General features: G+C 45.6%; 2 protein-coding genes across 4 annotated transcripts; one reads left to right on the forward strand and one right to left on the reverse strand.

Moving 5' to 3' along the window:
- Positions 1-1680: 1680 nt before the first annotated feature.
- On the forward strand, positions 1681-21732 carry LOC101159672 (growth arrest-specific protein 7). Of its 3 annotated transcripts, XM_023957310.1 has the most exons (13): positions 1681-1792; positions 1918-2037; positions 2297-2346; positions 5165-5227; positions 11236-11325; positions 13138-13253; positions 13647-13721; positions 13951-14029; positions 15936-16067; positions 17090-17213; positions 17834-17913; positions 18023-18121; positions 19104-21732. In XM_023957310.1, the coding sequence occupies exons 1-13, from the start codon at positions 1765-1767 to the stop codon at positions 19215-19217; spliced, it is 1170 nt and encodes a 389-aa protein (XP_023813078.1). In that variant the 5' UTR covers positions 1681-1764; the 3' UTR covers positions 19218-21732. The 3 variants fall into 3 exon arrangements, with proteins under 3 accessions (XP_023813078.1, XP_023813079.1, XP_023813080.1); XM_023957311.1 differs by lacking the exon at positions 1681-1792 and having other exon boundaries at positions 1906-2037; XM_023957312.1 differs by lacking the exons at positions 1681-1792; positions 1918-2037; positions 2297-2346 and having other exon boundaries at positions 4882-5227.
- Positions 21733-21745: 13 nt separating this feature from the next.
- On the reverse strand, positions 21746-22837 carry LOC101164892 (S-modulin). The gene is made up of 3 exons (XM_004071151.4): positions 22311-22837; positions 21990-22101; positions 21746-21916 (listed from the first exon to the last, which is right to left on the reverse strand). Exons 1-3 carry the CDS (start codon positions 22806-22808, stop codon positions 21798-21800), a joined length of 729 nt encoding a protein of 242 aa, XP_004071199.2. The 5' UTR covers positions 22809-22837; the 3' UTR covers positions 21746-21797.
- Between the last annotated feature and the right edge of the window lie 1645 nt (positions 22838-24482).

Consider the following 24482-nt stretch of genomic DNA (forward strand, 5'->3'; position numbering starts at 1 on the left):
TCTTCCCTGCCTGCATCTTTCTGGCTCAACAACTTGGAGGCAGATAGCAGATGGTTTCTTTCTTCTGCTGGCGTGAAGCCTAAACACACTCTGAGGCAGAAAGAGGGGGAGGCACTCAGCTGCAGGGGAGGTTGTCAGCATTTAACAAGGCGGTCCTCGTTGGAGAGGACGATTTTCATGTAGGACTGCTTCAGAGAGGAAAACCCAGCATTCGAACAGCCGGTTTGGAAAAAAAAAACGAAAAGAAATGTCTGCCAAGTTTGACAGTCAGTCAGTTGTCGTCAATTTACTTTTAATTATTGCTTTTCGTCCCCTCATAAATATCTTGGATAAATATTCTTCACTCTTTGAAAACTTACTGTTAACAAATATTGTACTTTGATAGATTTTTCTTGAGGTTTTCACCCTTTTTGTCTAATTTCTACTGTAAATGTTGATGTTTTTACATCAACCGCCTATGATCACATTGTGTTTTCATGCAGCAGAATGGTTATTCTTGCTCAGTTTTGAAAAATTATTGATTCAATTTATCTTAAATTAGTAAATGTATCATCCATTCTGCAAATCCATGAACTGATTTGATTTCTTTTAAAGCATTTATTTTGTATTTATATGGCCAGATCAAACAAATTCTGTCACTTTTCTACAAGGATTTATAACTCTGTGATGTAATAGTTCAGAATAATCAAATTAAGGGTTTGATAATGATACTCGGTCTTACGGCCTAACTATGATCAATATGAGTATGATCAGCAATGGGTTTACGGAAGTTTATGTGCAGTCAAACAACGACTGGCTCGTGTAACAGGAAACCTTGATCGAGGGAAGAAAAACCTATCTGAGTGAAAATGAAATTAACTTTCCTTTCATTGTCCTCGATACAAAGGACATTTCTCATTCCAGACAGGAAAACGTAAGAAACCTTTGGGGTTTGTGTGTATGAAATGATACAAAAGAACAAAAATACACAGCTACATACTTCTGTTTTTGTTTATTCAATTTGTTTAGCCATAAGCTAGACATGATAAATAGGATTAAACAGGATCGTAAAGCAAAAAGTTTCCATGTAACCTTTTAACATAATTCATGTTTTGATGATGATAACTGTTGGGATTTGTTTTAAAATATACAAAACAAAAGATGATAAGGACGGCTAAAAATATATTTCTATAAATAAAAATAAATATATTTATAGATGAAGTGTGTATATTAGTGTTAAACAATATATTCTGCTGATGAAAACAAGAAAATGTTCTTTGTTTGTTGTTTTGATGCTGTCCTATAATTATTGTTTGGTGGTGTAAATAAAGTAGAACAGCAAAGGTCAGAGCTGCACTCTTTTATGCTAATCTATGCTAAGATGAGCTGCTCTGGCTTCTCTGGGCATTCAGGTCAGATTCAGCCTGAAAGAACATTTTCATCCCAAAGCAGACGTTTCCTTCTCTCCTCCTTACTAAGACTTAAACATACTGGTAAATGGAAAATCCATCAACACTTCTCTGGTCAGCCAACAGGACTGGGATTCCTTGGTGTTCCTGCAGCAGATCGACGGCGGTCCAGTGTCCCGTGTCATTTGGCCTTGAGGGTCGCACTCAGCTGAGCTCGCAAGTTAGTTTACCTTCAGCTGTAGATGCGCTGCTGTGACACGCAACGAGCAGACAGCTCATGAATCACTAACATTCAAGAGCCATTATAGGGCCTGGAGGGGGTCGCTGGTGCAGGATCGGGGTCAGGGATGTGGATCCTCTATAGGCTGTTGTGTGGATGCAAACAGGAAGGACAACCCTGAAGGGTTTGTACCACCAAACATCTGATAATTAACGTATTATTATCCCTTAATTGATGATCTAATTGGAGTTAAATGATAATCAGATTACTTTTCTTCCCCAGAATTACATATTTGCCTTTGTGTATCAGGTTTCTTTCATCTGCACAAAACAAAGTGCAGTAAACAAAGCCGTCTGCAAAAGCATCTGTCAAAGATGGCGGGACAACCCAAAACCAGCAGCACGGGTCAACCTGTACGGGCGCATGAGAGTAAGGCTTAGATACTTTTATGGTCATTTGACCTGAATGATTGTGTCCATTTTGTCCTTCAAGTGTCATCACTATCATGGATGAATATGACATCATTAAACTGTAGTCATTCTAAAATGTATGAATGTTTGTTGAAGCGGCTTTTCTAGTCTATTTCTTGTATTTTTCCTGGTTTGGTGACGTGTTCATGGGACGAATGATCAAAGTGAGACTGTTGCTTTAATTTGTAACATGTGCTGAATTGTTTGTGTCCTTCCAGCCAGAACATCCAACACAAAGAGCCGTCAAATCGAGAGCTTTGCCGCTTTGGTAAGGAAACCCGCCTCACAACAACCGGGGAGCCGAAATATACGATGAATTCGTGTTCAGCTTTAATGTTAGTCAGCAATATTTACAAACCACTGAAAAAACGACAAATCTGATATGTTCTTGTTTCAGCCCTTCAGTGAATGAGGTATGTTTGTCAGTTCAGGCTCTGAAACACGTTGCTATGGCAGCAACGTACAATAGAAGAACGATACCACTACAATTTAAATTGGCTGCAAATCCACTAAATTTGAACAGACAAGACATGAGCAAGGCCTCTGCTGGCACCAAATTGGTAGCGCCACCTTCAGGACAAGTGTGGTATCACACCTAATGTTGCATTCACACCAGACGTAATATTGCTCGTAATATTATCGTCTTTTGACCTGCGTCAAATTTACTGCTCGACGCCTTGGTGCCTTGACGCCCCGGCTGCGAAGCAACCGCTAACATTTTACTGGACTTCATTTGTTGCCGCATCATGGAGAACATGGATGATGTTGAGCGAGTAACTTTGGTTTATGTGTTTTGGAGAGCTCTACAGAGGTGTCGCCGTGTCTGGGTTCACCAGATCTCTCCCGTTCTACTTCACTTCTGCAGCTGCTCTCCTCTCTCGCCAACCGCCAGCGGGCCAGCTTAGCGAGCGCCGCTGCCCAAAGTCTGACTGCCGGAACCTTGGCAGACTGGCAGTCGTACACTTGGTAGACTGTTGGGCGAAGGCGGGTACACCCTGGACAGGTCACCAACCTGTCACAGCGCCCAGGGACCTGGAGCTAGCTCCCAATTCTGGGACGGACCTTGGGTGCCTTTGTAGTGGGCTAGATCGCTGGCAATCTGTCCAGGGTGGATCCCGCCTTCCCGCCAACAGTAACCAGAATAGCTTCCGGCAATCACGCGGCCCCAGCCGGTTAAGAAAATGGATGGAAGTTCAGGATGAAAATCCTCACATCGACCAGCTATATTGGGTTTATTTTTCCACCCTTTGATCCGGTCACTTAAAACGTCACATGCCCAAAGCTGAGTTCCTGATTGGTTGACGTGCAACGGGACCTCGGATCTTTACATTGACTTAACATTGAAACTTGACACCCCTGACATGAGAATTGAGTCCGCTTTAAAAGCAGCATAAGAATTTCTTTTCCATGACTAGTGCTTTAGTTGTCTCAGTTAAGAGGCGTTTAGGTAGGACATAGAAGACCTTCAGCGTTTTCTCAGTGAACTCGTTCACAGGCTCACAAAACTCAGATAACTGGAAGTTATTCGAGTTATTAGGCAGGATTATTCAATGTTTCTATAGCAACCACTTTCACCAATCAAAAGTGAGCTTGTTGGACACCTGAAAGCTGGCCTCACGAAATCTGTCAAACGTTATGAACGTTGGACGTGGGGGCCAGCAGGCTCCACCTACTCTTATTGAGGTTTCTGATTGGACAGTTTGTGACTAGAATAGCTTCCGAAACCACAAAAAAAAAACATCATGAAAAAGATTAGGATTACCAAGAACATGTAAAAAAAATAATAATAAAGGTATCAGAGCAAGACTGGTTCTTCTGACCAATAGAATGACTGAAGAACAGTTGTTTATTTCTCTATTGAAGTTCATGGGATGTTGGCCTCTTGGAACCAGCATGCACTTCCTGTTTGGAATTCCAGGGGGGCGGGGTCACTCAGTCCAGTTCTCACAGACAGTGAGTGGGTGCAAACTAATTTGTTTGCAAAAATAGAGAACAGGCTTCTGTCATGGAGGCCAGTTAGCTCAGCAGGTCAGAGTGTGGTGTAATAACGCCAAGGTCACGGGTTTTCCAGGAGGACCAAGCCTTGAAAGTTGTTGATTCGCTGTGATTCCTCGCTGCCAAACGGGTTTTGGTCTCAGAGAAGGCAGGCCAGCTCCTGCTGCTCCATGATCCCGGGCCAACGTGGATCTCATCCAACCCATGTGACTCGCTACGAGTCAGACGAGGCCGAGCAAGAGTCAGGATCACAGGGAAGGGGCTCTAGACTAGCATTTGGACTAAATGGACCGCTAAGATCTGGGGGGGGGGGGGGGGGGGGGGGGGGTCAGAACGTCCACAGTCGCTCTGGGGGTTGCCAGCTCGCGGTGGTGGGAGTTGCTCGTCGCCATGTTTTGCTCAGCAAAGGTGAGAACCGGTTCGTGCTCAGGCTGCGATGCGAGCGACACAGGTATAAAACACTCGGAGACCGTTGCTGCATTCATGGGGTGGGGGGGGGGTTGTTTATTGCGCAGAACTGTGAGCCCCACCTCCTTAGTTATAGCGCCCACTTCAAGTTATTTTCTTAATCTGTTTCGGATTTTTGCACCAACAGTTACGCCACTGCTGCCCCCTCCCTCATTCTCTGGCTGTGAGGGAGGTGTGGCAAACCTTGTGTAACCCCCCCTTTGCTTCTTTTTCAATTTGAAAGTTGTTTTTTGCAAGCAAAACTGTAAGGATCTTCCTCTGTTGGGGGGTGGGGGGTGCTGTGGTCTTTCTCTCTTTGGGGGAGGATCGAGATATGGTAAGGAGGGGGGGGGGCATTCCTCGCAGCCCCCAACCCTTAAACTAGTGTGACAGCAGTCTTACCAGAGGCTAGACTTCCTCACAGCTGCCGCCAAATTCCCTCTGCATCATCATCATCATCGGCATCATCATCATCATCCCTCCCCCTCCTCCTCTGCGCTCCCTCCGCAGACGGGAGGCAGCCTCGCTGTGTGGAGGGGCGGAGAGAGAGCGGCTCTCCCAGATTAGAGGTGCGAGGGATGATGATGGAGGCCAGCTTCGACACTGAGGAGAGCTTTGACGACCCCTCCTGTCTCGCCTCGCAGCCCCCCGGCTCCGTGTCGCCGGCCAAGAGGCAGATCAAGGAGGTCAAGGAGACCAAAGCCACCGTGAGTATCCTGAAGCTCGCCTCTTTATCCTGTCAGTGGTTTTCTCCATCTGTTGATCTGAAGCCGTGACACCTTTTTATTTGGGGGGGGGGGCATATTTAATACTGAAGAGTCAGGGGTGTGAAGTGAGGAGCTCCTGTTCTAGAGATTGATTGATGTCAGAGTCTGTCTGTCATCCACTGCTTTCACCAGCGTGCCCCCCCCCCCCCCCCCCCCCCCCCCCCCAGGGACTTTACGTTCAATCATTGGCGGGGTTGGGGGGGCACCTCACTGAAGAGGTTCAAAATGTTTCTGCAGCATGAAGCTTCATTTACGACAACGGGCTTCTCCTCAGGTTGGCAACACTGTGATGCTCCGATGCTCCATGATAATTGATGCATGTGTGTGTGTGTGTGGGGGGGGGGCGTGGGGTAGGGGGGATCTGGGAAACTGACCCTCAGCAACCGCAGGAGCCATCAGTCTGGCTATTGTGAAAACCAGCATGAGATGCAGTAAGTCCGGTTTCCATGGTGACAAAGGCTGATCCACGGGTGTTGAAATGGAAAACATTTGTGTGTGGGGGGTGGGGGGTATTGAGTTCAGGTATTTCCTGGACAGCGGTCCTCTGAGGTCGGTCTGTGCGGTTCTTGGACCCACAGAGGAATGTTTCTGGACGCAGAGAAGTTTGGTTTCGGTGGAGGACCAGGTGAAAGCATCCGGACTGCTGACGCCAGCCCCCGCCCCCCCTCCAAGGTAGCTTGGTGTTTGGCCTGCTGTACCTCGCACTACACAGCCCCTCCACTGTTGTCATGGAGACACATATCCATGACTGTTGGCAAAATGGACGCAGGATGCTGAGCGTCAGGAAGAAGCAGATGTTCAACCTTCTTTTCAGCTTCAGCATCACCCAATCTGAGCGAGAACTCGCAACCTGACTTGTTGCGTCGAGTCATCAGCTTTGTCGGAAAAGACAATTATGAGGTTTTTTGTGTGCATATATGTGTGTGTGTGTGGGGGGGGGGGTCTTTTTCCTTACCTCCAAAGCAATTTGTCGCTTAGCAACAGTGGCAGTCTTCCCAAAGACCCGTCTGCCGAAACGTGCAGCTGAAAAAAAGCTGTTTGTTCAAATGTCGAGCCTCGATGTCTAACATCTCTGCAGGCTTGTTTGTTCTGCTGCGGCATTCAAAAACACACAAACAAAAGAAAAGCTAAGAAATGTTTATGATTACGCTGCTTTTCTGGAGCCGGACCTTCAAAGCGTCCGCAGGATCGAGAGTCTGACATCTCGACTCCCAGCTCCCTGAGAGACAGATTCATTACACGCTGCGTCACAAAGTTAATCTATTTATATTTAACACCTGACCCTGAAACACCTGAGTTGGCAGCCACAAAAGGAGGTGTACGTTCTCCAGGCAAGCTGGGATGAAAGGTCTCATTCTGAGCGAGGCTCTGAGAGGCAGTGACAGATTTGGAGCCGGTGTGATGGAAAACCCGGTGCCCGTGACGATCAGTGTGATCTCTGAGGCAGAAAATGAACCAAATGACTGCGGGGAGTAAATCAGAGCGCCGCTTCTTCCCGTGACGACTTGCTGCTGTTTTACCCTCTCTGTTGGAAGATGTTTAAGTCATCTGTTTGGAGGATGACTCCCACCAGGGTCAGATGAAGAGCTGCTGAGACAAAGTGACAAATAAAACAGTCATGATGATCCCACGCATCACTGCAGGTAACTCTGCGAAACTCATGAAGCTGTTAAATAATCTGATAACATCCAGCACGAGCTCCTTCATTTAAGAACAGATGAAGCAGCAGATCAGCTCAGCTTCAGGCTGTGAGAAGCTGCTTTAGTCCTTAAAAGCTGAGCCCAGTGATGCTCTAAACGCTGACGTTACCCACTGAGAAAATTGAGCTCAAAATGGGACTGAACACCGGCCAGAGTTTGCACCGCCCACCTCAACCACATTCCAAAATGGTAATTGGGTAGGAAAAGTTCATGTTTGACATACGTATGTCAGGTTCACCCCATTGACTGTAGATAAGAACTGGACTGAGCGCCCCCTCCCCCGTGAAATTCCAAACAGGAAGTGGCTCCCAGAATCCAAAATCTTATAGACTTGTATAGAGAAATAAACAATTTTTGCTGTGATATTTTTAACATCTTCTTGATAATCCTATTTTTTTTCATGGTATTTTTTTTCCTGTAGTTTAAGTTATAAACTGACCAATCAGATGCCTCAATAAAAGTAGGTGGAGTCTGCTGGACCCCAAAATTTATACCGTTTGACAGATTTTGTGTAGCCCACTTTCTAGTTCTAGGGGTGTGGTTTGCCAAAATGCTCACTCCTGATTGGAGATTTGGTTGGCATACAAAACGATGACTCGGACCAATCACTGCATACCGATGGTTTCTGGTTCCAACGTGGCGGCATCTGTATCGTGAAAAATGGGGACTGATTTGACTTTCTTTGTTTGGAGCCAAAAGTGATCCTTTTTCTAACGATAACGTCACACTCACTCAGTCCTGTTCTCATTGATAGTCAATGGTTCACCCAAAGGTCAATCAACGTGACACGCCCCCTAAATCAATGAAAAATTGAATAATTTACCTTTCCACAGCCCTCATGACAATGATATAATGTATACATTATTTATCAGCTGACCCCAAAAACCTAAAAGAACTGACTAAAATGGTACAACTCACGTGGTGAAGGTTTATCTCAGTGTTTTTCAACCTTTTCTGAGCCACGGCACACTTTAACCTTAAAAAAAATCCCGCGGCACACCAGCATCCAAGAATAAAAAAAAAAGGAGAAACTCATAGTCTGTATTGATCTACAGCCCCTCCCTCCACAATCTCACATGCATTTTTGAGATAATTGTTGCAGAAAAAGCTGGAAACTGCAGCTGTTTTTTCTAAAAGATGCAATAAAAGTTAAGTTAGAAGATTTAAAAACAGTTTGTGTGTTCGTTAGTTTCAAGACGTTTAACAACAGATCTCCTTTTGCGCTGTCACTCTCACAACCCAATGCATCATGGGAAATGTAGTGCATAAAACGGCCGAAGATCGGTTTTCGGAGCTTCATTGTTTTGTTCACTTGTTCCACGGTCTGATACCGGATTCTGTGGAAAGCTACACCGCTAAAGACGAGCTTTAGCTGCTATTTCTGTTAGAACTGAGCGACTTTACGAGCTAAATCGGGACAAGGAAGTGAAGACTTTAAGCACTTCTGATTGGTCAGACTGATGACATGTGATTAACCCCCCCAACACGGGACTTTTCCAAAATACAGCCGAAGGTGCAGCTGAATCGCGGTACGTCATTCTTATCAAAATGTCTTTAATAAAATAAAATAAACGCAAAGAAAAGGTATTTTACGATCTTTTATATTCCTAACTCCTGTGTTTTATCAGGGCCTGTTTGGATGAACAGAGAGCTGAAATCCTGGAGATGAGAAATGTTTTTAGATCAGTTAATGAGGGCAATTTCCCACGGCACACTTGACCATCTCCCACGGCACACTAGTGTGCCGCGGCACACTGGTTGAAAAACACTGGTTTATCTTACAGTCATCAGTGCTGCCAAGATGGCCAATCAGTGCAGAGACCTTCAGGTTTTTGTCCACTGAGTAATCAATTAAGATCATTATTTAATATTAGCAACGCTGGTCAATACTGATGAATGTCAGCAGCCCTGATGTCTTAAATCGGTTTATTTGGGTTTCAGTTCGTAGGCGAGTTGGCCGCTTTGTCCTGGAGCGAGACACTTAACCCCACGCTGCCCCAATTATAAAACCAATCTGTTGTCACTTTGGACGAAGCAGCTGCTCCATGCTGTGGAAACGTCTGGAGCCTCGAGGTCCAAACAGACGTGGACATTTACTGCATCGTCTCCAAGACTTTTCTGATCTGAGATCTTCTGAGACCATGAGAGTGAAACGTCGAAGTGCTGAGCGGAGGCACGATCCAGCACGAGTGAGCGTCCAGATGCTGCCAGCATCCACGTTTTACTGCTTTAAGGGAAAATGTTGCTGTTTCAAAACCACGTAGCTCAGGTGTTGAGAGACGTTCTTTCTCTACTTCCTCAGATGGTTTATGATCACAAACATTTTGAATGACAACGATCCCGATCCTGTTTGAATCGGGCTGAGTGTTAAACACTGTGTTTGGTGTGTGCGTGTTTTTGTGTTGCGCCTAAAGCCGGCGTGCAGCGATGGCTCAGAGGGTCCGTTGTAGAGGCGGCGGGGGGGGGGGGTTGCAGATGGTGAACATTACATAATTGCAGCCATGGGAGTAATTGAAGGAGCTGCGGAGCGTGGAGGCTGTATTCAGGCTGAGTGCTGGGTGTGTTTATTTGCAACAAAACGCAGTCTCAAGTGTGTAATGGCAGCTTAGTGTGAGGCCATAATGGAGAAAGCCTTCCCAGTGTTTGTGCTGTTTTTGGGGAGGACAGGAGCGTCTCTGTGTTTGCTTCCTCTTCCCCTCCAAAGACCCACAGGTCTCCTTCTGGACTCTTTTCACTCTCACTCCATCTTTGTCCTCAGGGTTTTAGCCAAAGCCTTAATCACATGCACTTGGACGAGGGGTTGACCCCAAAAGGTTTTGCTGGTTTTGAGTTCTCCGGACCTTAGAGAGGAGCGGCTGCAGGTGTATCTTGCAGTTACCTTGAGGCTCGTCCACCATATTCTGTCCTTACAGCAATCGGGTGGTCCAGTTCAAACTGAGGCTGGCTGGTTTCGCTTACAACCGCAACAAACCCCTGAGTGGCATTTGATGCCTGATGACACGATGGTCTCTGGAGTTTCAGTGGTTTGATATTTATAGTGATATATATATAGAGATCATTGAGATTCTTGTTTTTTATTCATATAAAGCTTGTTTTTTTTCCTTTACAAAGTGTTTCTGAAGATGCTTACATCTATATAAATATGTTTGTGGTTCAAGATTCAAGATCAACTTTATTGATCCCCGTGGAGGAATTCACTTGTAATTGGTTGAGGTTAATTGATAATGCAAACAAGACAAGGTAGGTGGTACCATCAGGCTTTCTTTGCATTTCAGCATCACTATAAGAAAAAGGCCAATACTTAAAAAAACAAAAACAAAGTTAAATATATGAAACAATTTGCCAGCTGCTTCATAGCTTAATCAAATACATCTGAAGTTGTAGTTTCATGAGAAAATGCCGGGGAAACGTCCTGTTTTTTACATTTTCTAGAACAGAGTCAGATTGAAATCATGTCTATTCCCTCTTGTTTTTAGAATGCAGCAAAAGACGCCTCGTCATTAAAATCCTAGGATGTGGAAACGGTAATTTCAGGATCAAGTTAGCCTCTCTATCGAGTCATTTATTCGCTCAAAATAAGTACAGCTTAACTGGCGCGGTATGCACTCAATTGTACTACAGGCGTATAAAATCAGCATGATGTCATCTCCTTGTGTCACATTTCTCAGTAAATGGGGCGCCCTTCTTGCGACCGATGCGACTCGAGCGATTAGAAATTGGCATTAGGGATACACCGGGCATTAGAGACGTCATGAAAATGGACCGTACCATTGTCATGCGAGTGTGTTTGATAATGGACGTTACACGCACGTATGAAGAACAGGTGATGCTGTCGTACGGCATCCTTACATTACACTTCAGTCGTTGGCAAGATTAGAGAACTGGCTCCTTACTGACCGCTTACTGACTGAATGCTGCAGGCACACACACACACACACACTCTAGTTGTCTAATTTTGCGCACGCAGCACTTCAACAGCACTAAAAGTCTCATGGCGAAATTCCTGGGATTTGGGGGTGAATGTTAAAAAATGCAAACATGCCTGTTTCTCACCTAATTCAGCCTTACCTACCTTTACACGTCATATAATTCTCCTATGCAAGAAACATTATCCCTACAGGTTCACTGAGCGGTCTACAACCTACATAATGCGGGCCACCTGAGTGACCCGTACAGACTCCACACATCCACCTGTTGAACTTCTTATGCCAACGTGTTCCTCACCTTATTGTTCCGTGTTTTCTGTAGATCAACTGTGTGACGTTTCCTCTGCCTGGAGAAGGTCCGGAGCAGCAGCTCCTCAAACCAGACGAATGGAGCTACTGCGATTACTTCTGGGTGAGTTTCAACAACCAGACCTTTGAAGAACTCGCCTCATGTCTGATATTCAGAGAAAAAGAAACCCGATGATAGAATATCGTACAGCGGAGTCTTAGTGCCACCGTGAAAGAAAAGACAAACATATGAAAATAAAGTCTGCCTTTTATTTATGGTGGTCCCGATGCTCCATGATGCCATAAATATGGATTTCCAATTTCATCAAAGCCCTTGATTCTTGTGCAGCTTTTAACTTCCAAATTCCGGTTCCACTGCAACAGTTTTTGTTTGGAGTGTGTTTTTTGTCAGATTACAATTTGCTCTGCATTTTCTTTTTAGTTTTCCATCTCAAAACATTTCTGAAAATTCTCAAATTCCTCCTCAGTTGCAGACTTTTCCCCTGATTTTGCCAGAGCTACAAATTTAAAACAAAATTGTTCTCTAGCTTTTAAAGCAGCTGTCATTGAAATCTACAGCAGAAAAGAGACTCACTGAATTCCAAATGGACATATTTGTGGGAAAAATCAAATTCCATAAACTAAAATGTCTCCAAATAGAAGAAAGGCTGTCTAAAGCTGTTGATAATCCTTCTAACCCTCCTTCATGGTGCACTGATTTCTTTTCTTTTCTTGCTGTTGTCTGGAATATTCCATTGCTGCAGAGGGATGGGGGAGGAAAAAAACACTTTCACATGTTCAGTAATATGCCATCTTAATGATTTGTGGAGTGTTTTTTAATGACACAGTTGAATAAAAAATGGGGGTAAAATTATTTTAGGCACTTTTTCAGTGTTCAGCTCAGGGCTCCAGAGTGTTGGAGGCCCCAGGTAATCCCCTACTTTTGCCTAGTGGTAAATCTGCCCCTGAAGATAACGTACAGACACGATCAGTGGTCCTGTGGTGTGTTTGAAGTGTTTCCAGAGTTCAAATAACTGAACATGGGTGAAGAGTTTGTGGCCCGGTCAGGAACTCAGCTTTGGCCCATGACGTGCTGATGATGCAATCAGTGGGTGGAGTTTAAAACCGACATGGAGGAGAATCCATGGGGGGGGGTTTCAAACTGTTCTCTAGAAACAAAGGTGTTTTTAGGAAGGGTCTCTCTAAGTCAGCTATGTCACTGGGTCGGAAACTCCCACAGACAGACTGGTAGTCTGCACAGAAAGGAGGGACTTCAACTGCTAAAAAGCTTTGATGCTGCAAGTACGGTGGCTCAGAAGGAACACGCCAAGCACAGCCTTCGGTAGTTTGTGATTTTTAATGAATTGAAAGTGATGCTGGCTCCAGATTAGTTTAGGACAGATTAAAAATGGCTGATTTTGATACTTGCACCATAAAATACCCAATCTTAATTTTACTTTGAACGATTGGAACGAAACTCCAGTAATTTTTACTTAAAAGCATCAAAAACTCATTCAACAACTTTCAGCTGTTTCCTTGGAGGTCTGTGCATTTCCCTACAACCTCCTTCTGATTTGATGTGAAGCCTCGTGTGCTTCGTCGAAGCAGCTCTTCTGCTGGTTTGTGTTTGGCTGCACCACGTTGTGGTGTTTTCATGAGTCTGGCTGCTGAACGGCTGCTGGCAGACGCTCCTGTCCGTGTTCCCTGCCACAAACAAGACACCAAAGCTGCGGCCGACACCCGTGAGCTCCAAACCACACATCCATCAGGCGCTGACGCACCAACGCCAACGCGCGCCCTCCTCAACGTGCATCCAATCATGCACACGGCATGACTGACTGGCTCATCTCCCCCCGAGCTGATTGACTCAAAACCCCGAAGGTCGGACTGAGAGGCCTCCCGTTCCCGAGCTGATCGATGCGCTCCTCTTCCGCAGGCCGACAAAAAGGACCCGCAGGGGGCCACCTCGCTGCCCGGCTTCGAGGTTCTTCTGCAGAAGCAGCTGAAGGGGAAGCAGATGCAGAAGGAGATGTCTGAGTTTATTCACGAGAGGTAAGCGCTCCGTGGAGTTCCCTGAGGTTCAGTTCCGAGAGCTCAGTCAGGATCCAAAGCTGGTAAACATCCGACCTCCGTCTAATTCTAAGAGCAAACAGAGCTTTGAATTCACATCCGGCTCAGAACCGTGGGAAGATCAGCAGGAAGATGTCCCCAACGTCCCTGCTGTTTACAAAAGCCGGCTGGCTTCCATGCAGAGCTGACCTCCTTCTGCTGCCCGAGCCAGACTCCTGACCTCCTTCAGCTGAGAGGTTCACTCAGGTGTGGAGGATAAATGTGAGGAAGCAGAGGTCACAAAGGCCGCAAACGCGACTCCCCGGGCTGACAGGAAGTCATTTACATCTCTGAGATGGAGATGGGACCTGCTGACCGCCTCTCTGTTTTTTTTAGGACAAAGATTGAGGAGGAATACGCCAAGAACCTCTCCAAGCTGTCTCTGAGCCCGCTGGCAGCGCAGGAGGAGGGGTAGGTGCAGTAAACACAGTCTGAGGGGAGATTCAGCCCTGTCAGTAATTACCCCAGCTCCTAAAGAAAGGATTTCAAAAGCAGACTGGTTTTTTTCTGCTCCTTCATCAACATGTGCATTGATTTTTCTGCCAGAAAAGGAGCAGAAGTTTCAGTGGAGCTCAGGGTTTTCAGTTTGTCGTCACACTTCATCTCCTTTTTTCAATGTTTTTTTGTGATGTTTCCTCAGGACTCTGGGAGAAGCCTGGACTCAGCTGAAGAAGAGCCTCCATGATGAAGCTGAGGTCCACCTCAAGTTTGCTAATAAGGTGATTCCTGTGGAAGATTCATTTTTGAATTTTTCCATCTTCAGGGGTTTATTAGTCTCCTCAGGCTGCTGAAGTGCAGCGGTTCCGGTCCACTTCTGCGAGTTTGATTCCCATCCAAGCGGAAAGCCGCAGAGCTTTTTAATCAGCTGCACGCTCTGAGGAGTCTCCACCCAGGGCAGCAGGGTCGGTGTGCAGAGGGTGGAGGGGGATCCACCCTCTGGAGCTTTCAGGCCTGCGGCTTCTCCCGCTTCTGACGGCATCTTGGAGTTTGTTGCTCTGAGAAATAGGCTTTTCATTCAGTGATGGATCTGGCTGTGCATCGCAGACAGCAGCCCCGTTATTCAAAGGAGCCCTTTATCTCCAGGCTCCCAGAGGAATCGATTTTTAGAAGAACGCGTTCGAGCAGAGCTAAAAAAAAACAGATAATGAAGCAGAAGTAAACGGTAAACAAAGAAACTGAGTTCATCTTCAGCACTTTAACTCAATCACAGTTTTTGTACATTTAAATCTTCATTTAGTGACTTCTGCTCACTTCTTCTGCTTCTTCCTGATTCTGGAGGATCATCCTCCCATGTAGTTCCTACCGATCTGCTGATAAGCTGGATCAGGGGATCCAGACTCTGATTCGATTCAGTTTTATTTATATAGCCCAGTAATTGTAATTGTACAAAAACAGAAAATCAGTCAATCATAAAATACAATAGCTGATTGCTACGCTAAACTAAACAGACTTAGCTAAACCGTGCATCCCTGCCCCTAGACCAAATGCATCCGATCCAGAGAATCAGTGGCAGGGAGCTGGAAAACAAACAGGGAGGGGGGTCCTTGAATCCCCCAGGACTGAGCAGCTCAGCAGATTCCTGCATTTAGGAGGCAGCAGATTCAGCAGTTTTAAAAACTCTGACCTCTAGTGGCCTCCGAGACCCTCACGGAGCACTTTACACTGAAGACTGTCCATCCATGAAGTGGCTATAGAGTCCAGAATCAGCACCAACATCCTCAAACTCATCCATCCATCCTGCAAAGTACACATCTGAGCAGCTCAGCCCCAAAAAGATGAGCCGTTTTCAGCTTAAAGTGGACAGATTTGATTGGAATTTTTGCACATCAGCACCTTATTTATCAAAACTTCTCGTACCAGCAGACGCAGAAGCTCCTCCCACATTTCTTTTTATGATTCTTTTCAGTTTCTGACGGGGTAAATTCAGAAATTGTTTGTCAGTTTGGACCAGATACCGACTGTAACTATTTTAAAACTTCGATTTTTATCATTTTTATATATTGCTATAGTGTCAAATCTTTGCCAAAAACATAGTTTAGCCCTTTAACACCAGCGCTGCAGTTCCAGTGTTGATATATTTTTAAATACCGTAACTCGTTGACCGTTTATGACCGTTTCATGCTGAAACTGCATAACGTTCTACGAGCGTAGGTTATTTTGCTGATTCCAGCGGCATTTTTAGTGTTAAAGGGTCAAAGGTCATAATCTGGACTTTCTCTGTTTATGGGTAAAACTGTTCAATCGTATCTCCACCCACCGCTACCCACGGAGGTAGTCAGCAGTGGATGCAGTTTATTTTCCCCCGACAGGAACATCAGTTTTGTTTTACAGTTTTACAAAGAAAAGTGATGCGGGACTGACCACAAAGATGCTTCTAAAATCAGGGAGGGGTTCCAACCGGCCAGGAGTCTGCTGAAAAAGAAGGAGCAGAAATGCAGCTGAAGGATTGGCTTGGGTGGAGACTGAGACTGACAGACTGAACGTGGTGGAAGGTCCTGCTTTTGTGCAGGATCTCCGTCCGTCCGTCTACACCCTGTGGTGGCATGTCCCCATGGAGGGACTTGAACCTCACTGACCAGATCTGACACATTCACATGTAACAAGACAGCCGGTTTGTGTCCACAGCTGCACACCGAGGTGGAGAAACCGCTGCTGACGTTCAGAGGCGACCACTTCAAGAAGGACCTGAAGAAGTACGACCACCACATGGCAGACCTCAGGAAGCAGCTGGCAAGCCGCTTCGCCAGCGTGGAGAAGGTACGGCCAGCAGCTCAGGAGTCTGTTTACATCAGAGATGACGAGACCATCACAGCTCTCCCACGTGCCGTCCATCTCGCCACAAAGCTCCTGCTGCCGCCTCCCACCTGCTGAATCAGAGCATGAATGGATGCTGCCTTCGTCCTCATAGCTGTTGAGAGGCAGGTTGAGGTGGGCGGCGGCAATATGGGGGGGCAAGAAGGCGACTTCATACCAACAGCATAACCAGACGGATCACATTTTAGGAATCATTTCAAAGTTTCCACTAACGTGTTAAAATGTAAATAATTCACTTCATAAATTTATTCTAGCCCTTAAAGACCCAATGCAGCCATCTTTTGATCTACTTTCAAAGCATTCTCAGTGGTCTTTTATTTATTCTTTTTAAGCCAAAATCGACAAAACTGTGTTGTTTTCTAGGACGTCGTTTCTGCAGAGCGGCAGGAGTTCAATAGAAACTCACCTCTGAGTTGTGGGCTGAGCAACCCCGCCCCTCTTCCTCTCCCCGTTGCTTGGAGCCCGGCGTAGGGAACGCCTGACTCTATTTTCTACGTCACAAATGCTTTTTTCCCCTGCTCCTGATTCACAGTGATTTGAATAAAGAAATACTCAACATGATTTTCTTTATAAATGTCCTCCATCATTAGTAAAATGCTACAACATGTTAAAAAAAACTTTTAATCAGAGTGAGTCTTCAAAAAGCAAAAACATCAATTCGAGCCCCAGATTTTTCTAAATCTGTTTCTGTCCAATTTAAGGAGGTACGGTTTTTTTCTTATCTTGAGAAAATAAAGATGTTTGAGGAAGATTCTTTTCATCTGAAAGGTCTTAAATATTTTGTAAAACTGTAAAAGCTCTAAAAAAAACACCCGTGGAACATTTTATCAAACATTTTAAACAAATATTTAAGACTTTCTTTTTACCTACATGGACCATGAGGCACAGGTTTCTCTCACCTGCATAGGAAAAGATCCATGTTGGAGATGTGGGCTGATTCTGGTTCTGTGTTGCTGTGGCCGCAGGCCCGCAAAGCCCTCGCGGACCGGCAGAAGGATCTGGAGGTGAAGACGCAGCAGCTGGAGGTCAAACTCAGCAACAAGACGGAGGAGGACATCAAGAAGGCTCGACGGAAATCCACGCAGGCAGGTCAGGGATTCAACCCACAGCTTCTCCAAAAACAAGTTTCCTTTTGTTTATGTTCGGTTTGAAGAAACGTGTGTTTCAGTCTTAAAGTTCTTTCAGTCGACTATTCTGATTTGAATCTCTGTTCCCTCCAGCTTGACTGCAAAAATGAAATATTTTTTTCATCCCATTTGTTCTCTTTCGTGATAAAAATGCCACACGGAAGTGTTCAAAACTAAAAAAAAACAGGATTTTATTTGGAGGGGGACGTTTGTGGCTCTGAGTGTTTCACTCACATCATAAGGCACATAGAATCCGCCCCCTCATGGTAACCACCAAAAAGTTGGATCAATAGACTGATCAGAGGAAATTCGTCTGCAGCTAAGAAGAAAATGAAGCCTTCACCTTTAGTAACATATTTATCTGAGAAAAACCTCTAAACTTAAAAAACTGTTGTGCAAAAAAGGAACTGGGTCAACGTTTTTAAAGAATACAATTATTTCTGCATAAACCTCAGTTTGAAAAAATCCTCTCAGGTGGATTTTGGCTGAGTCCTGCAGCCTTTGGCGCCCTCTGCTGGCCATTACAGGTTCTTCATCTAGCGGAAGGCTCATCTCTCTGTTGTGTTTCTGTGTTTCCTCTAGGAGATGACCTCATGCGCTGCGTGGACCTCTACAACCAAACCCAGTCCAAGTGGTTTGAAGAGATGGTCACCGCCAGCATGGTAAAGCCTCTGCCCAGCCCTCAGTCTGCAGCGTGAAACCAAACCGTCTGCTCGCAGCAGAGAAACGTGTGAGACGATCGCTGAGGTGATCCGCTTGCATCTTCTGCAGGAGCTGGAGAAGCTGGAGGTGGAGCGGATCGAGTGGATTCAGCAGCATCTGCGTCAGTACACGACTCTCCGGCACGAAACCGACATGTTCAACCAGAGCGTGAGTTTGCTGCTTTTCCACCCTTTTGCAGAACTTGTAGCAGCGTTTTTCAAACACATCTGTCGACGGTACAGACATTGTCACTTTATTTTCATTCATGTTTCCCACCAGTTCTGATGTGAGGCAGCAGTCTGGACTGTTTCCGGATTGTTTTCACAATTCTCCTTTTCTTTTTGCGCGTTTGTGAACATTTTGCCTCCGCCACAAACTCTAAAGACCGACGGCTCGGCGGCCATTTTTTTTGACAAAGTCTGAGATTTGGTGATTTTTCACGCTTTTGCAACAGATGGGAAAAGGACTTTTGTTTGAGCAACCTTCACAAAATACACACACAACCAGGTTAAGTCTACAACCACATATAAAGCTTTGTTGACCTTTGACCTCAAGAACAGGCAGCCATCTTGAATTCCCCACCCTCCCAAATATTACCATTACTAGCTTCTACAAATTTTACTTTGGTAGCGTCATTGGGAAGCTTCCTGGGGGGAAAATGTTAGAATTAGGAGTTGTAGATTTTAAACGGCGTTAGCTTGGCGAGCTCACAGGAGTGGCGTTTCCCAGTTGCTAGCATTTTTTTAATTTTACTGGAATAATGTCAACATTCAATGCATGAATCCCCCGCTCAAGCTGAACAAAATGATATAACATACAATGTGAACATATTAGGAATGTGGGCGTGGTTAACCTCCGTTGCTAAGGAAATCTCGACGCGTACTTTTGCCGATTCTTTTAAAAATGACATAGACCTGTTCGCCAGCCCCATGCGACTCAAAAATAAAATAGTTGCTATGGAGATAAAACTTTTTTTCTCCATAAATTTCAGTATTTTTGTTGTTCAAATTTAGAACTTGAACGCTCTACCGCTGCGTTCCGTCCACCTTCTCTCTGCTGAAGGCTCTTCTGAAGTTCCTTCAGCTCTCGGCCCCCTCATGAGGTTTTTCAGACTGTCTCCGGGTTCACGCCGGCCTCTTTGTCTCCTCAGACGGTGGAGCCCGTCGACCAGCTCCTGCAGAACGTGGATCCGTCCAAAGACCGGGAGCTGTGGGTGAAGGAGAACAAAACCGGGGAGGTGCGACCCGTGGACATGGACATTTAGACCCTCTGGACCCCGGGATCAGCCTCCCGCCTCCACTGTTGCCACTTGAGTTTTTCTAAGCCCCGCCCCCCCCTGACCGGCGGGCCGCCGCAGACGTGCGCTCTGCTCGTCCTGTGGCTGCAGTCCCACCGGGGAAAAGCGTCAGCAAAGAGAAGCGGATCAAAGAAGCAGCATGTTCCTTCTAAACGCGACCCCTCCCTGAATGCTCGTTATCGTCTTCTGCTGTCTAACTGTTGTCAAGTTCTTAACGCGCATCTCTGTGGTCTGAATTTTCGCAAAAAAAGTACGAGACCTTTATTTTAATACACTACAGAAAAGTCTGAATGCATCTATTTTCCTATTTTGCTCCATGACTTTGCTGGAAGTGCATGTTTGACGTCAGGCTGCAGCTCGTGGAGCCATGACGGCCGTTCTGGTGTTTGGGTTTTATGCACAAATCTGTAAATCTGTATCTTCATCCACGGAGACGACGCTCTGCTCCCTGGGTTCAGGCCAGAGTCGGTTCTGGAGGAAAAAGGTGCTCCAAGTCACTGAAACACCTTTTAGTGCCTGAAACCCGGAATATTATCCGTTTATTCTCTGCATCCGTGTACATTTGTACATACTGGATATTTTCCCGTCAGACGTGTTTGATGTTGTACGTTTTATTTTTGTAAATGTGCAGGAAAGTGGGAAACACTGCTTTTAACTAGAAGGACAATGAGGTTCTTCAGAACTCTGTGGGTCACGAGGGGAGGAACCGCTCAGAGACTTTGTGTTTTGGTGTTCATCTGTTCCCTCCAGGGTGTCAGAAACCTCCAGCGGCCCATGGGGCAGCGGCAGGTTGTAGACGGTTTGTTTGTGTGTGCGTGTCGTTCTCCGAGTGTCAGTCTGTTCTAGATCAATGTTCCTGATCACGATCCCGCCGGGCGTCTGCTCGGGTGTGACCTCCGTCCAGGCCGGGTCGCCAGGAATGCAGCGTCCCAAATAAACCCCCGCTTTGAAACCGCAAAGCTGCAGAGCGTCATTACGAAAACCAGATGCCAACAAGCCAGAGGGAAGGTTTGATTCCCGATGAAGACGACGGCATGAGTACATTTCACTGACGCTCTCTGTTCTCTCTCACTGCATCATTTCGTAGTATGGACCCGATTGTTTTAGCTATGCTTCTTTCTTTCTGTGCCTTTGAGCAAAAATGTCTCCCCTGCCACAAGCTCAAATTTTTACAGAAACCTAGCACCCGGGGAAAAAATTCATTTGAGGGCAAACTAAGCACCCAACCCCCCCTCCCCTAAACGATGACAACACAGTGGAAGAAACCGCCAAAATAAAACAAATGCCACCAAAATCTCTTTCTGGGGTTAAAAAAGTATTTTCAACAAACCGAAACACACGTGTCAGGGATTTCCATAGGAAGGGTTTTTTAATTATTATGGGATGCGCCATTTTGTGACATTGATTCATTCATCTTCCAAGCCGTTTTTGTCCCGGCCACTCCAGCGAAGGCTGGGGGCGTCGCAGGGCCGTTGAAAAGAAAGGAAAACTTTTTGTTGGAGCGAATTTCCCACCCAACCAGGTTACGTTTACAATCACACAGGAAGTTTTGCTGACCTTTAAACTCAGGAAGAGTTCTAAAAATGAGGCGACCAAAAAACAAAATGGTTGCTACGGAGACAAAAGCAACGTTTGTTTTGTTTTGTTTTTTGTCACATGCAGCTCTAACCAGGTAAACAATCATTAACTGGGATGCTGAAACCGGATCTTTTGAAGGTAATGTCTGAGAGGTCAGAGGTCAACCCTGACCCCGTTTTTCAATTGGAAAAACAGCAGAAAAACTTTAACATCTATTCATTTATGTTTGTTACAAATCTGCGATGCCTCTGATGACCGTCATGGCGTGGTTGGTGAGGGTGGGGATAATCCCAGAGAAAAGCACAATACACGACCCCCCCCCCAGAGGGTTGTAAGCTTCTAAAGGCTGAAAGCTGTTTTCTCTGAAATATTTTAACTTTTACACAAGATTGACACACACAAACAGTAGTTCCAAATAAACATTTGAACAAAAGCGCTGAATCCAGAAATGAGGTCGGACATGTCGTCTTCTACACTTTAATCTTCAGTCTTCAAAGGCATAACTTTCTACCAATGAATTTTACAACAAAACTCCAGAGTTGATGCTTGAATATTTTACTGATGCAGAAGCCAGCAAATCATGGAGCGAATGGAGCGAATGGAGCTTCAACGCGTGGCTTTGACAGAACAGATACGGGACGCGTGGGACTGGACACCTTTAGGGTTGTTTGTCTCCACTGACCTTCAGCTCATAATCGGATTGGCCGACGCAGGCGGATTGTTAACACGAGCCTAATCCCTTTAAAGGAGCTCCTGCGCTGACTTTTTCTCAATTAACCTAATGAACACATCGAAAAGTGAAAACGCGCCAAGGCGACGTCACTCACCTCAGACTCCTCCTACTTTTACTGTCATCAAAAGCAGGAAACGCCACCGTTTTTTTTTTTAGCTTTAAAAAAAAAAAGACGGATTTCTAAAGAGAAAAAAAAAATCACATGAAATACATGAAACACACGTCAGTTGTTTGTGTTAATGCTTCTTCTCCTTCAGCTTGTCTTTTATTTTCTGAGGCTCATCGTACTGTATCAAGCGCAAGATGTCCTTGTTGTCCATCACACCCTGAATAAATTCCCCCTCAGAGATTTTATCTGCGGAGAAACAGACATGAGTGAGCATTGCTTTCTGCTGTCAGAGCGGCGCGTCTCTCCCACAGCGGTTTACCGTTTTCCTTTTTCCCGAAAAACGCCCAGATTTTCTCGGCCCTCTTCTCCGGCGTGTTTTCGTCGTCGGGCAGGTTCTTCTGGTCGTCGGCCGGGATCATGTTGAATATGGACTGCAGCAGAGGAGGAGGTTTCTTTAGAATGTGACGGTAAAAAGATGGCAGTTTTCTACGAACAAGTGGAAGAAATCTATTCTATGAAAAATGAAGCCTAGCTATGAAACTAACACCTGATCTCTGAGGAATGACCTCATTTGTACATAATGTACTCACTCCACTCACATGTTTACTTTCATTTATAAAAGTAAGTCAAATTGAAATACCCTAACGATCTCTTGAATTTCGTTTTTGCTAATGGTTCCGTTTCCGTCCACGTCATAAAGGGCGAAGGCCCACTCCAGTTTCTGCAGAGTCTTTCCTCCGGAGGTGAGGTGCAGCGCCACGATGTACTCCTTAAAGTCCAGGGTGCCGTCTGCATTGGTGTCGAAGCTCCTGAAGACGTGGCGTGCGTACGCCGAGGGGTCTGCGCCTGGGAAGAAGCTGGCATAGATGCCTTCAAACTGCTCCTTGGTGATCTTCCCGCTGGGACACTCCTTCAGGAAGGACTGGTACCAGGTGCAGAGCTCGGCCTCTGAGTATTTGGTGTTGGACTTCAGCTCTTCCAGGAGCTCCTTCGACAAAGCGCTGCTCTTCGTGTTCCCCATGTTGCTGAAAGAAAAGAAAAGCTTTGCCCTTCTTCCTCCTCTTCTGCGCTTGAGGGCTAAACCTCTGCAGAGCGACCCTGCGCTGCTCTTCCCTCTGCTAAATGGGATTAGAGTCATCGCTGCCTAAACCCAGACAGCTGTCCCAAAGAGGATCACCCGTCGATCTGCTGTGACACCTTTAAGGAGACCCAGGACAACAGAGGCAGCACGCTCAACGAATGCCCACGACAGCGGCAGAAAACAAACACCCATCCTGAAAAAAAAGAGCAAAATTATACTAAAATGCAGTTTAAACATAAATGTTAATTCTATACATGTTAGTTCCAACTGTCCTTACGGGTGGAGACCGGCACACAGGTGGCCCGCCTGAAACATCAAGGCCGTAGAGCGCTCAGCGAACCCGTAGAGGGAAAATGTTCATGCACGTTGTTTTCTACGGGCATGCTGCAGGCGCCAGATCATAGTGAAATCTTAAGGTTAGACGCCGGCGTTCAGATTACTTCCATCCCCCAAATCCTGCGGAGTGTGCAACGAGCCCGTTAGTGTAGAATGTGCGGACATGTGCAGTGTGGCGTAAGGACACGACAGTTTCACCTGTACGTCATGAGTACGTGTGGCGATACACTTACCACGCCGCACGGCAACTTTCATCACATCTCGTACGAACTTCAAGAGAACAATGTTCCCTCGCTATGTCGCGGTTTATCTTTCATTGTCTCGCTGATTTTTTAAAAACCTTTTTTTACCAGCGCACTGCGTTCTGTGTCCTGATTGGCTGTTGACCGTGTCAATCAATCCGTGTCTCCGTACAGAATGTGTTCTGATTGCAAAAATCTTCTATCACGGTCAGAACTTTTATTATAGAAAACTGGATTTTTTTCTCTATGAAGGTTTGAACTTTGAAAACAAACAAACACAAGAGAAAAATGTGAAAATGTCTTCAAAGTGTGTATAGTGAGGAGTTTTACAGCCGTAAAACATCTGGAATACCACTCAAGGGCCCACCGTGAGACGACATCTGGGCTCCCCTTAAGATGCTGCCGCTCCTCTGGACGACGTCCACGGACCCGGACAACCCAAAATTCTGCAGCATCTGATGTGTCTGGGCTAAACCGCCATACAGATGAATGTGAGTAAGGTCTAAACGATTTTTGTTGTTGTTGTTGTGTAGAGATTCAAGACATCTTTACATCTTTACTGAAGAAAAAGGACAAAACCTGTAAAATAAGTTAAAAGATTGCCGACAATAAAAAATAATCATAATCAGGCGGAATTTTTTTGGAAGGATCAGATTTGATCCTTTTTTTTCTGACAGTTCTGGTCAAAGGTCTATGAGTCTATGGCCGTCTATGGGCCATCTGTAAAGCCACGCAGTCAAACATTAACGCCTTTCTCCTTTCCTGTTTATTCATGAGAGCCTCATTTGTCGTCAGTTCCACCCTTCCAGTTGTCCAGCGTTAAACTCCACGTCTATTTAGTGACTTAAGGCCAAACTGGCTCTCTGATGAATCCCGCCACACAGTGGATTCAGATTCTCGTCTTCACACATTACTGTTAATAATTGAGCTCATGTTTTTCAGTAAATCTGACAGGAGAAAAAAATAATTGTGGGGTCGTGATTCGAGCAAGGGGGTTTAAGATGAGATTGATCCAGCATTGGGGGGCCGATTTGAACCCCCAGAGCTGCTTTGACCTCAATGGAATAGGATTACACGCATCTCTGCTGGGGTAATCCTTTGCTAGATTGGAAGACCACCTGCTGCGTGGTTCCACTTTCTCAGAGAGTGAAGG

Source organism: Oryzias latipes, chromosome 8, assembly GCF_002234675.1.
Source record: "Oryzias latipes chromosome 8, ASM223467v1".
Lineage (NCBI taxonomy): Eukaryota > Metazoa > Chordata > Actinopteri > Beloniformes > Adrianichthyidae > Oryzias > Oryzias latipes.

Excerpts from the sequence above, each read along its gene's own strand:
- LOC101159672 (XM_023957310.1), top strand. The coding sequence starts at position 1,765 with ATGCAAACAGGAAGGACAACCCTGAAGG. Across the intron at positions 11,326-13,137 it reads GCTACTGCGATTACTTCTGG|GCCGACAAAAAGGACCCGCA; the intron begins GTGAGTTTCAAC and ends CCTCTTCCGCAG. Across the intron at positions 17,214-17,833 it reads ACGGAAATCCACGCAGGCAG|GAGATGACCTCATGCGCTGC; the intron begins GTCAGGGATTCA and ends TGTTTCCTCTAG.
- LOC101164892 (XM_004071151.4), bottom strand. The coding sequence starts at position 22,808 with ATGACTCTAATCCCATTTAGCAGAGGGAAGAGCAGCGCAGGGTCGCTC. Across the intron at positions 22,102-22,310 it reads AAATTCAAGAGATCGTTAGG|TCCATATTCAACATGATCCC; the intron begins GTATTTCAATTT and ends CCTCTGCTGCAG. Across the intron at positions 21,917-21,989 it reads TTTCGGGAAAAAGGAAAACG|ATAAAATCTCTGAGGGGGAA; the intron begins GTAAACCGCTGT and ends GTTTCTCCGCAG.